The sequence below is a fragment of the Lepeophtheirus salmonis genome, chromosome 5 (assembly GCF_016086655.4).
Source record: "Lepeophtheirus salmonis chromosome 5, UVic_Lsal_1.4, whole genome shotgun sequence".
NCBI lineage: Eukaryota > Metazoa > Arthropoda > Copepoda > Siphonostomatoida > Caligidae > Lepeophtheirus > Lepeophtheirus salmonis.
The window spans coordinates 51,687,552-51,699,948 of record NC_052135.2 but is presented as its reverse complement, the minus strand read 5'-3'; the positions used below and the strand labels follow the sequence as shown (position 1 = coordinate 51,699,948).

The window sequence follows — 12,397 nt, the reverse complement described above, 5'->3', positions numbered from 1 at the left end:
ATCAATAGCTAATGACAAAAATTTCTAAAGATCTCAGTGCTTCACTTTGAGGAGCTCGGTACTGGGATGAATTTGTAGTCAAGGGTGTTGGCATCAGGTCTGTAGGGGACCAAAAGTGTCAAGAAAGAGTTCAAAAGAAATAAAAAGAATTAATATTTAACTTTTTTACCCTTATTGCACTTCTATACCCTAGCCAGGGGGGTTGGGGGAGGTGGGAGGGCAAAGACTCTGGATTAAATGTTTAATGTATTAAAAAAAATATATACCTAGGTGTGCCATGTATAAAATACGCAAGTTTTTGGCATATTTTGCTGACCTAAGTTGGTATTTAATACGCAAAATACTTTATTACTTTTCCCAACGAATTATATAATCTCCTCCTTGATTTTTTGTCTGTTTGTACGCAGGAGTACGAAAAAAGATAAAAACCGATTTTTGTAGGAAGATGATATATGCTTAGAGTGAAAGGACATTATATTTTGAAAAGTCAAGGTCACAGAAATCGTTAATAACATTTAATAGACCATAAGCTGCGACCAAATTGAGATACATCATGAAAATGATTTTAGCTGGAGGTTTGCATTCTACCGAGTGCCAATTCTAGTTATAGGTTGTTTTTCCTATTTCAAAACCCATTCCCCTTCTTTTTGCGTAGGTTAATTTTGTACGCTCGTAAAGAAAAATTTGGAAAATTTGTTGTTCAAATTACAAACTTAGACAATGTCCTACGCATTAGCAGATACTCCTTTAGTTGATTGGACAACACATTTATTGTGTTAAATTATACTTATATAGTTTGTAATGTGTCAGTACTTATTTATTCAGGCCAGTTTAATTAAGTCTTCCGACCTCGGACCGATCTTATGAGTCCTTGGGACCGGTCATTAAGACTGTAATTACTAGAATTGATTACTTGGATAACCCCCTCTAAATTATACTGTTTTTGAAAGAGATCCTTTGAAATGACCTTCGGGTAATACGTTCATAATAATAAAAAATGGAAGCGATCAGCCCTATTTCCTATTACAATGCAGAATATTTATTTCTTATTGTAGAAAAGAGTTTGCCTGCTTATGAGTTGCTCTCATTTATATCCCTCCTGCTTGCTATCGGTAGTCATATAAAAAAATGAATTGTATATTTTTGCCGATGTCTCTACTATTTTTTTTTAATGTTTCTTTAATTGGTCAGATGGAGTTGTATTGATTAAGTATAAGTTAATATTATAGTAATACAATTACTCAATCTGACCTAGGAATTTTCTTTGAAGTCTATATATATTAGGGGTATCACAGGAGCCCAAAATTGAGTTATCACGCATTCTGACCACTCAATAGTTGCAAATAGTAAATAGAAATCCGTTTTACTAAAAAAAATCCCAGAGAAAAAAAATTACCTCCTTTTGTCCGGAAAGGTTTCTGTATGAAAAAAAAAAAAATTATGAAAGAAACTTTTTTTTCTTATTTAAAAAAAAAAAGCTCTATATGCTTAATAAAGGATATTGCACCATATGTATTAAATCCCTAGCTTCTACAGCGAGATAAACGTTGCACAGCCCCGGATTTATTGAGAAAATAGACGAAAAAGATAAAAATTACTTATGAAAAGGAGTAAATTGTGCGAATATCATATTTTTTTATTGTATATAAGTTAGTATATAATAATGTAAATATCATAAATGCTAAATGTTTGTAAATTAAATTTGCTTTGTACATTTGGAACCAAGAATTCAAAATTTAACATTTTTTATTATTACCTCTTTGTATTTTGAAAAATAGACTTATTAGTATGTTTTTTTATGCAACAACTTCAAATCGAACCATTGTTCAAGAGTACTTAATTGGCCCTATGAACAGTTTTTTTAAATTTTATGAAAAGGATAGGAAACAATAGGCTGAGAATACTTTTATTGGACAAATCAAGAAAAAATCAATTTTTACATCAAATAAAGATAGGCTTTAATGCCTCGGTCGGGGAGATATTAAGAGGCCTTACTAGGATGACAGATTATTTATTATTTTGGATGAAGTGCAGAGTAGTTACCAACTTACTACCCTTGGATAGTTTATATTGCAAACATCGGAAGAGAGAACATGTTGCTGCTGTAAAAATCACTCGAGACATCCCAACATTTTTTATTCGAGTGTACGCATATATTTAATATAATGGACCAATTGATTGAGTGTTTTTTTTTTTTTTCAATTTTAAGTTGTATCTTGTGCATAAAGATTTTTCTTATTTTTATACCGGCCCATATCAAGTAGTAATTAATTACGTAAATTTAGATGCACAAGAACACCATTGCCTAAGGATTTTACTGTAATATTGAAGAATATTGTATTTAATATGTTAAAAAATTCAAACTAATGTTTACATAAAATAATAAGTAAAAATGTGGTTGTACCAAAGTACACACACACAAATAAAATAATAATATAGTACTTAATTATAAATGCGATGCAAGTGATTTTTCCAAAGCAGTATTCCAACTGAAACAACAATGGCTACAAGATCTTTAATTCTACCTTTCCTTTTTGGTCATCCCAGTGATCTAAATCCAGCAATTTCCCCTTCTATAAAGGATGTCTATAAATCCCTTTAATTATAAAGCAAGACTTAAATCAAACTCGTCCTGGTAAATGGTTTAAACGAGAGGCCCATTTACCAACTGCTGATCTAGTTTTGTCAATATGGGAGCAATTCAACATTCCTGCAATGAACAAATACTTTGTGGCTGGTGGAAGTAAAAAAATAGACGAAAAATAGACAAGATTTCTAAAAATGGGCTGAAAACGGATAATCCTTTGGTCAAAAAGTTTGTTAATGAATGTGAGGAAATGTTTGATATCGCTTCATGGCAATGCTATGATAATAAAATTCCAAGAGATAAATGCAAATGTCAAAGAAAGATCCCTCTTCAATAGTGGCAGGCATATACTGATAAAAAAATAGGGTGGGGATGTTAAGGCCTATTGATTATGTTACTACTAGAAAGAAAAGAGAAGCTAGAGAAATACTATTGGTTTTAGAAGATCATAAAAGCTTAGAATCCATAGTTGCTATCATATGTGATGGTTGCAACACAAATGTAGGAATTTGGTCGGCATTGTAAGGAGGCTTCAACTTTCCCTCGAAAGACCCCTTCAATGGCTGGTGTGTCAACTTCACATGAATGAATTGACATTGACCAATCCCTTTTTATTTAGATCCATTTTCATTGGAATGTGACCAGAAACAAAGCTTACAAAAATTTTGAGTCATGTTCTAGTATGTGATTGCAATTTCCATCCATGATTATGACTTGTAAAGAACTGTTTTGTTTGACAGCAACATGGATCAATCTGCCATTCCTGTTCCATTTAGGGGTTAATAATTTTTTTAGCGTCTACCTCCAAAGTTGTCTGTGGAACTTCTATATGTGATTGATAAGTCATTTGGCACCCCATTTTAGCAAGGGCATCTGCAAATTGGTTCCCAGTGTTGCTGTCACAACCTCATACCCATTTTATACATATGGGTCGTTTTGAAATTCCAATTTCTTCCAAAATACATAGTTGTTGTTCTATGAAGGACCCTCTTTTCCTTTCCAAGCATTGAATACTGCCGATGTGAAATATGAAAGGGGACTTTTGTCCATATAAATTAGGACACGTGTTGCTTGATAAATACCTTCCAACTCAGCCTGAAAAACGCTATTAAACAGGCTCATATTTCCGTATCTGTCGAATCAACATTCGTCTCCCGTGGAAATGCACCATCCATAACAAACTTTGTCCGCAATCTTCTATCCATCTGTGAAAACATTCAGGTAATGCGGATCTAAGAGTGTCACATTTTTTATCAATACAAACAGAGGTAGAGAACAAGCTTTATGAAATGTATGAGACACTAAATTTGCTGAGGCGTACTCTTAGTTCTTTTTAGAGTATTTCTACTGCTCCTTTAGATCTGGAGTGGATCATCCATGATATGGGAACATCAACCATCATTATTAGCTTTACTCTAAGTGGATTCTTTTTTTATGCTGAAATGGAGTGGTGCCATTTCGAACATATCTTCCATGGCTTTTGTAGGAGTAAACCTCGTTGCTCGACACATCAAAAGACATACGAGCTTATTAACTCTCCTAATCCTTTGGATAAAAAGGTCTACATCATTAACTCGAGGTGCCCATATCCCTGCTCCATAATAAATAATAGGCTCCAAGCAGGTATCCGAATCCACCGTAAGCCCCACTAATATCCAATCAAATTCCTCACGACAAATAAAACTTTTTTGATTCAACATGGCCACCCATCTTTTATCTGAAGTATATAATAGCTCCAAGATATTTGTATTTCTCTACCCATTGTATTGTTCTCTCATTGATTTCAATGTTTGGGAATATCACTTTGTAGGCATAACATTCCTTTTGTTTTTACTCAATAAATTTAAGGCCAATTTCAGAGACTTAATTTGTCGTTTCATTAACTCATCTCTAGAATATATCCGCATAGGCATTCAAACAAGTTGATGGGGGTCAGCAAGGACCAAGTATTTATAGGGGCTCAACTGGAAAAGGAATAACTGGAGATTTACAAAAAATGTTAGTCGTCAATTTCAGGCCTGTTGTAGGAAAAGTTTAAAAAAAAATAATGAAGATATTTTGGCAGATTTAAGTAATGATCAACGCTACCTTTACCTTTATTGTTTTGTCAATTAAGTCTGGAATTTTTTTCCCTGGTTTTTTCATGTCGAAATATGGCACTGAATCTTAGTTATACTCTAAAAAATAGATTTAAAAAAAGGCTTTCAAGACCAAACCTTCATTGATTGAAAGTTTTAATGGTCATATTCGAGTTCGACGGATTAATAAAAGTACTAAATGGGGGTTTCAGCCTGGGGGCCAAAATGCTGTTGCATGGTGTTATCATCCCTCATGCATACATGGAATAGGCAGGCTCATACTAGTATAATTACATATTTTTTAAAATAAAAATGTGGAATATGTGTAAATTAAAATTCTGACAAAAACTGGGGAAATCGATTATGAAGCTTGGCTTGGGCACATTTTTAATTTTTTTAATAATGTTTTTGCACATATGTCATTTTTTGTGAAGTATGAGTTAAAACTTGTAAGTTTTTCAATACAAAAAAAAAAAAAAAATTTGTTCGGTTCTTAATGGTTTTATAACTTAATCAAGTTCGAAGTTATTTCGAAGGGGCCAAACTTTGAGAACTCCCAAACGTGTACTTGCGCCTCCACAAGTCTAAAAATTCACATATGTTGTTTCTGTTGTGTCTTACGAGGTCATATGACACAAACTATATTATAAGCAAACCAGAATGACCGAGAGAAATGAGGAAGGGAATTGTGATGGAATAAGAGAATGTATTATAGTATTAGGAACAAATACGTTATAATACTCAATAGATATGTCAGACTACTCTGACGTTACAAGGTAGTCAGCCTATTTATACTATACTAATGAAGTGCTTTACATATAAACACAGATTATATAACACTATAATATAAAAAAAGGAAGGAAGCTTCATATTATCATATGTAAATATACAACAGTTTTTTAGTTGGTATAGACATGTTGATCAAAAATTATAAAAATCTATGATGGTGATGGCAGAAGGGTGTGTTCCGTAATGACACAAGTTGGGAATTCGGTTTCGCCGAGTATTATTTATTTCGAATTTTATTCCTATAAACAAGAAAATAACTATCAAACGTCCAAAAAAATGGTCATTCATGGACGCGTTTTGATTTGAAAATCTGTAAAGTGTCAAAAAAGAAAAAAAAAAGAAGAATGAAATTTTGATGTTGTTTCTTTAAAATTATCGATTTGAATCCAGTTACAGGATTTTATTTTATTAAGTATTATAGATGAAACATCTATTTTGCAACAATCTATTTTTAATCTTTCTCTAACATGTCTCATGGTATGAATATTTTACTTCCAAACATGCTGCCAATAGTTTATCTTTTATTTCGGTACCGCATATTACGCGCATGTTTTTTGATGTTTCTGTTCATTTTTATATATTAAAATATATTATTAATAAAAATACTTTCTTTCTTCATTTATGCCAAATTTTACTACAAAAACTATAAATTAAACTCTTAAAAATACCACCTTGAATTTATTATTCCTTAATTTCTAAGGTTGATCTGTTTTTATTTAAGGGTATTTTTATTTTTATATTCTATAAGTTTGATATTTTGATATTCTTTAAGTTTGATATTTTTCATTCGTAATGAATCTATTTTTTTCTCTCTCGATAAATCTTATTAGTTGAGTTTGAGGAATGAAACAGTATGGCCGTACACTGATATGTCAAATCACTTCCATCTTTTTTGTCACTTATTTTTGATACCCCAAATTGTCTATTTTCTTGCTGAGAGCTTGAAAGTAAAGATAGTAGAAGAGGCTCAGAGTGCAACTAATCGGGAATCTTATGGTTCATACGCGTTTATTTATTATAAATAGGGAAATTTGGGAAAATTATTTGTAGTAACGTACAGGATTGGAACAACACCAAGGGACCTTTTATCTCAGTAGTCCTTCCTCAAAGTCAACTGATGAGTTTTGTCTCTTCACTGCTTCGAATTCTCAAAGTACAATGCCGCTCACAAAGACGTGAACGTGCAGTAAAACAATTAACCAACGCCTCACCTCATATTTGTGGAAAAATAAACAATATCAGAGCAATATTAAAATTGCTTTAATTTCCCCAATTAATGAAATAAAAAAATAATTACTAGCAATTATTGATTCATAGTTTATTTTTTAAAAGGTTATCGAGAGAAAAAAGGTATTAAATATTCATAATAAATGATAAAATTTCTATTTTATGGGATATAAAAATATGCTTAAATAAAAACAAATCAACACTAGAAATTAAAAAATAATTCATAAAATGTCTTATTTTTAATAGTTTAATTGATAGTTTTTGTAGTTCAAAATTAAAAATTGATAAAATAGGGTGTCTTATTTGACATAAGTAAACATCAAAAGTATATTTGATAATAATATACTAAACATATTGTACAAAAAAATGAAATTTTAATAATAACAATGAAGAGAAACTTCAAAATAAATGCGTATAATACACGGTACCAAAAGAGAATATATATTAATTGGCAACATGGTTGGAATTAAAATACTCATACGTTGAGACAAGTAAGAGAAAGATTGTAAAATATTATTGCAAGATATATATTTTATCTATAATACTTAAAAAAAAAAATAAAAAACCTATTACAGGGTTTAAATTGATAATTTTTATTAAACAACAGCACAATTTCATTTGAGCTGAAATTTTACAGATTTTCAAATCAAATGACGTCTTTAAAGGACCCTTTTTGTTGGACGTTTAATGGTTACTTTCTTGTTTAGAGGAATAAAATGCAAAATAAATCCAACTTCATCATGCACTTCTCGAAAAAGCTTTTGTCCCCATTGGAAAAAAACTCGGCAAACAATTTTCAAAGGCCTCTATTGAGGCCAAATTTGTACCCCCAAGCTCCTTTTCCATAGACAGGAATAGTTGGAAGTCACTTGGTGCCAGGTCCAGACGGTAAGGCGAATGCATAAGAGCTTCCCATCCGAGCTATCAGAGCTTATGGCGAGTCATCAAATATGTGTGCAGACTGGCCTTGTCTTGATAAAACACGATTCCTCTCTTATTAATCAATGGTGGTCGCTTCTGTTCGATTGCCAGCCTAAAACGTTCAAGTTGTTCATAGTAGATGGCAGAATTGAGCGTTTGACCATAAAGGAGTATATTATTCCCTGCCGATCCTAATAAACACACAACAGCACCTTCTTAGCATGCAATCCTGACTTGACCGCCTGAAATTGACGTTAGTGATCCATTTTTCAAAATTCAAATTCAAAATAATATAAAATCCTAAGTGATGGACGTCTTTATTTTTTTAATATTTTTTTGTAGGGCTTTTCATGAGAATAAAATGTTTTAATGTTTCTAGTTCTGAATTCCACATAGGCTTTTTAGACTGAAAAATGATAAAAAACGACACTCTTATTTAGAAAACTTTAACTTATTCATCATTTATATTGATGAGGAATATCATAGCTTAAATTATTGAAAATATTTCTTGTTATATTCATAAAAATACATATTTAAAAAATATGTATATCCAAGGATTTTGGTTCGATATTGTATATTTTGAGTGATCTTATTTGTTATGAGGGTGTAAAAGAAAATATCTAGAATTCTCTAAATAATATTTACTGTTTCAATGTAACGATAATGACGTCATACCCGTAATAAATGATAATTTGTATCAATATCATAATCAGACATTGATAATATAATACCAGGCTTCGTACAAATTCCAATAAAGTAATTTATTATATGTTGACATTGTCTAATTGTAATATTATTAATTATTTTTAATTACGAGGTATGACGTCATGTTTTAGATTTGAATGTTTTGAATAATTTTATCCATTTTATAGGTTTTAACATCTTTTTATTAAGAAAAAAATAAATATCTTCATAAAAGTTAAGTTTTTTATTGTAAAATGTTATGCTGATTTCAAATAATCCATATATTTTGTATGCAATAGACCAATCCTAATAAAATACTATTTTTAGATTCGAAAGCACCATACTTTAAGGGTTTTGTTTGACAAGAAATTACACCTTAATTTGTTGATTTTTTTTTTAAACCAAAATAATTTATTTTACTTTTGTATGACAAGGAGTTCATTTATAAAAGAGTGTTTGGTTCTACAAGGTCTAATTCAGCTGTAATACGGATTTGTTTTCAATTTGGTTCAGGAAATAATCGATAAGAAAAATATTAATAGGTCATAACTACATTTATACACTTAAAAAAAACCTCAGTATCTCAGAGTTGAATGGAGTTGAAGAAACAAAATTATAAATCAAACCTACATTCTTTTGAACATTTATCATGTAATTATCCTAATTTATAACAATTCCATTGTTCCCTTATTAATATTTGGAATGATTTAAATGCTTATGAACATTTCTCATAGAAAGATCCTAATTTATGAAACTCACTTGTTCACCTATGAATATTTGGAGTTATTTATTTCTTTTTGTATACAATATAATACATAATCACAAAGTCTTAAATATTTCATTTCGTAACCTCGATAAATTTCTGCTTCAAAATAAATCAACTCAAATCAATATTGAATTTTAACTAGGCCATTTAGGACTAAATACAGTTTTTAACTTTGCGTGTATTTCCCGAAGACCTCACGAATTACCCTAAAAAATAAGGGCATACATAAGGTAAGTAGGTACCACCCCCAGAATATCATCAGGTGCACCCGAAGGATTTTTTTGGGGCTGGGCTCTAAGCATTTTTTTACAATTTTGACTGAGAAGTTTTATTGTTTTTATAAATGCCAAATTTAAAAAATATTTTGTTGATAAGAGACCAATTTTTCTTTTTTAATTTAGACTTTAAAATATTTTTATAACATACAAAAAACTTTTTTGTTAAATTTTAGACTTAAAACTTTTCAGAATATACTAAATTTGAATGAATAATAGCTTTAAAAAAATTAAGAGTTAAAATTTGTCAGAGGATACTAAATTTGGACGAATAATACTTTTTTTAAATCATGGGAAATATTTTTTTTTCTCGAAAAGTTAATACATTTAATATTTTTAAGACATGAGGAAATTTTTCTATTGCGATAACTATAAAAGATCCACCAATTTGAAGGAACCATCAACCCATTATCATGTATTGTTATGTGTGTCTGGTGGCGTTATTTTTTTGCCAACATCAACTTTGTTATATCAAAAAAAATTCTGTGTTGTTTTGTGCATCATGCTGCTCCAGAAATAAAAAATACCTACCCTCCCCTTCCATAACAAAAAAAAAATAAATCAATCGGTTCATGCTTAGGAATGCCCTACTTTTTACGCACATGATATTATTAACCCTATCTGTGATCCCACCTATCCCAAAAACATGTCCTTCCAACAAAAACATACGGAGTGTCCATTTCAATCTGAACACTTTGAATTTGAAACTTCAGCAAGATATGATTCATGTCTGAGGTCTCTTAATCATTAATGTGGCCGTTTGTGGCGACAATGATGGGATTCAGGCGGTGGTGGAAGGCCTGGCACCCATTGTGGATATAATCTTCTGTCGTGGCGTCCCAGTGCTGGCTGACAGTGGTTATGAGGGCCTCGGTGTTTGCACGATTAGCACTACATGCCTACAGCAGTTGGCATGACTGCTGTAGGGAGGTGGCTAAAAGTATTACAAGTAGCCTCTCCACCCTCAGAAGGCTCTTTCCACTGACTTTTTTGAAAGTTCAACAGACAGTCTCGTGTGAAATCCTGATATATCTTGCATGGGCCTTCATGGACTTGAGGGGATTGGTCTGGGCTGTTTTATTTAACTCTTCCAGGTGTAGTTTGGCCTCCTTGACAGATTCCTTCTTCCTCTACAACATTTTGGGCTTGCTGATGGGGTAGATGGGGGTCATTGAGACGCCCAACTGATTGAAGCGCACGAATGGAAATTTGTAGATCACGTTCAAGTAAGGTGCCAATTTTATTAATACGACTACATTATTATTTATTTTATAAAAAATATTTATATGATTTACATTAAGGAACACTATATACAGCGCATTCGGTATACACACTCGATGCTACAGGGTCGTCTACATAAACTGGGAAAATCTTTAAAGGCTTATATGGAACGAACTAGATGGGAAATAACCATATTTTTGTTATTATTTGAAAGCTACACTTAATGACAATAAATTATTCGTAATAAGATCCGTCCCTCTTGATAACCTTGGCCAGAGAGGTTCTGGAAGCTTTGGCATGCTAGGACGAACTCGTGTATCCTGCTTCTTCAGGCCCTACACTGACGAATGATACTTAGCACAGGCTTCATGCTCCACCCTCTTCAAGAGATGTTTGCAGCTTGCAGGCCAAAAATTCGGGCTCCAAAAGTGAAGACAATTTGTGGCTTAGACATCCTGCACTTTTGGCCTTGTAAGGTGGTGCACTGTCTTGTTGAAAGGTGTAATTTCTTCTTTTGGCTACTTCATCTATCCAGGGAATGTAAATTAGATATCCAAAAACAGAACTAGTACAATGGCAATGTGGGCCTGCCTAATCTTCCGTCGCTATCTGACCGAGGTTATCAAGAGAGGTGGATCTCATAATAAATAATGATGACGAAAAAAAAGAGGAAATTACTCCAAATTTTTCTACGGACGTCAATCTCCCCATTTTGTCCGACTCAAATAATCTTTAGTTCCTACGACCCTGCTTAAATTCAACTCAATAGACCTTTTTACTTTAAACAACATTAGTAATGTACAACAGTTTTGTTTTATTAATAAATATCCTACTTACCATCTTCACTCAGAGTAATGTAATCTTCACAAGTGAGGACCAAGAGTGATATATTCAGCATTGTACTATGATGTGTAACTCAGGATATGTGTGGATCTATTTTAATTCCTTAATACATGCTGGTCCAGGAAAATTGAGCACCTTGTTACTCTTAACTTCACTCATATATGAAGTGTTATCATATTTTTTTTTAAACTCAGGGAGAATTTGTAGATGTTGCCTCTTTTCAACACTTCTCCAACGAGAATATCAAACAATCCTTCCTCTAAAGGATGTATTTACTCTTTTTCGTGTCAAAGAGAAGGAGAAAATAGATAGGTTACGTGTCTTGTGTATACTGCATTGTATTTGCAACCTAGCTATTTCTCTCATCATACAAAAAAAATAAAAATATTACATAATTTATTTCGATTTATATAACACATTCTCCTGATTGTTTTCTACCTTCGAGTATATACCTAATTCACAAAATATTGCTTGGAGGCAGCTCAGTGATGTATAGCTCACAAAAATCTACAATCTATGTAAATCAATATGTACAATATACAAATGTAAATTGCAAATTCTATTTCCAACAAATTAAAATGTTTACAAACTCAGGTTACAACATCTACAGGGCGTTAAATCTGCGATTACGTGCGCCGGCAATTTTGTTATGTCTTCCTGATGGCATCACTTTTTTTGCCGGCAGAATGTTATCAAAAAAAATTTAGTGTTATTTAGGGCATAATAAAGCTCCAGAAATAAAGAGGATACGCATTTACAGAGTAGGAATGGACCTGCTCGGTGACAATGTTTTTGTCCACAACATTATGAAGATTTTGAATCGGGAGGTGTAAAATGTGACGAATCTGGGTTGTGCAAAATATGATGCAACAAGACTCACCCGCTTGTCATGCATCTGACAGGTTGCTGAAGTGGCTGAGTGAGCACTGCTATGATTTCATTGAGAAGAACATATTCCCACACCCCCAAGCAGTCCGGATATAATCCAATGGATTATTTTTTTGAC

At 32.2% G+C, this 12,397-nt stretch overlaps 1 protein-coding gene across 1 annotated transcript in view; it reads right to left on the bottom strand.

Annotated features, from left to right (window-relative positions):
• Positions 1–11,582, bottom strand: part of LOC121118797 (neuropeptides capa receptor) — a 41,947-nt gene extending 30,365 nt beyond the window's left edge. Inside the window, exon 1 of the mRNA XM_040713381.2 lies at positions 11,386–11,582. Coding sequence (XP_040569315.1) covers positions 11,386–11,446 — 61 coding nt within the window. The 5' untranslated portion in view covers positions 11,447–11,582. The remainder of the gene's footprint in view (positions 1–11,385) is intronic.
• Between the last annotated feature and the right edge of the window lie 815 nt (positions 11,583–12,397).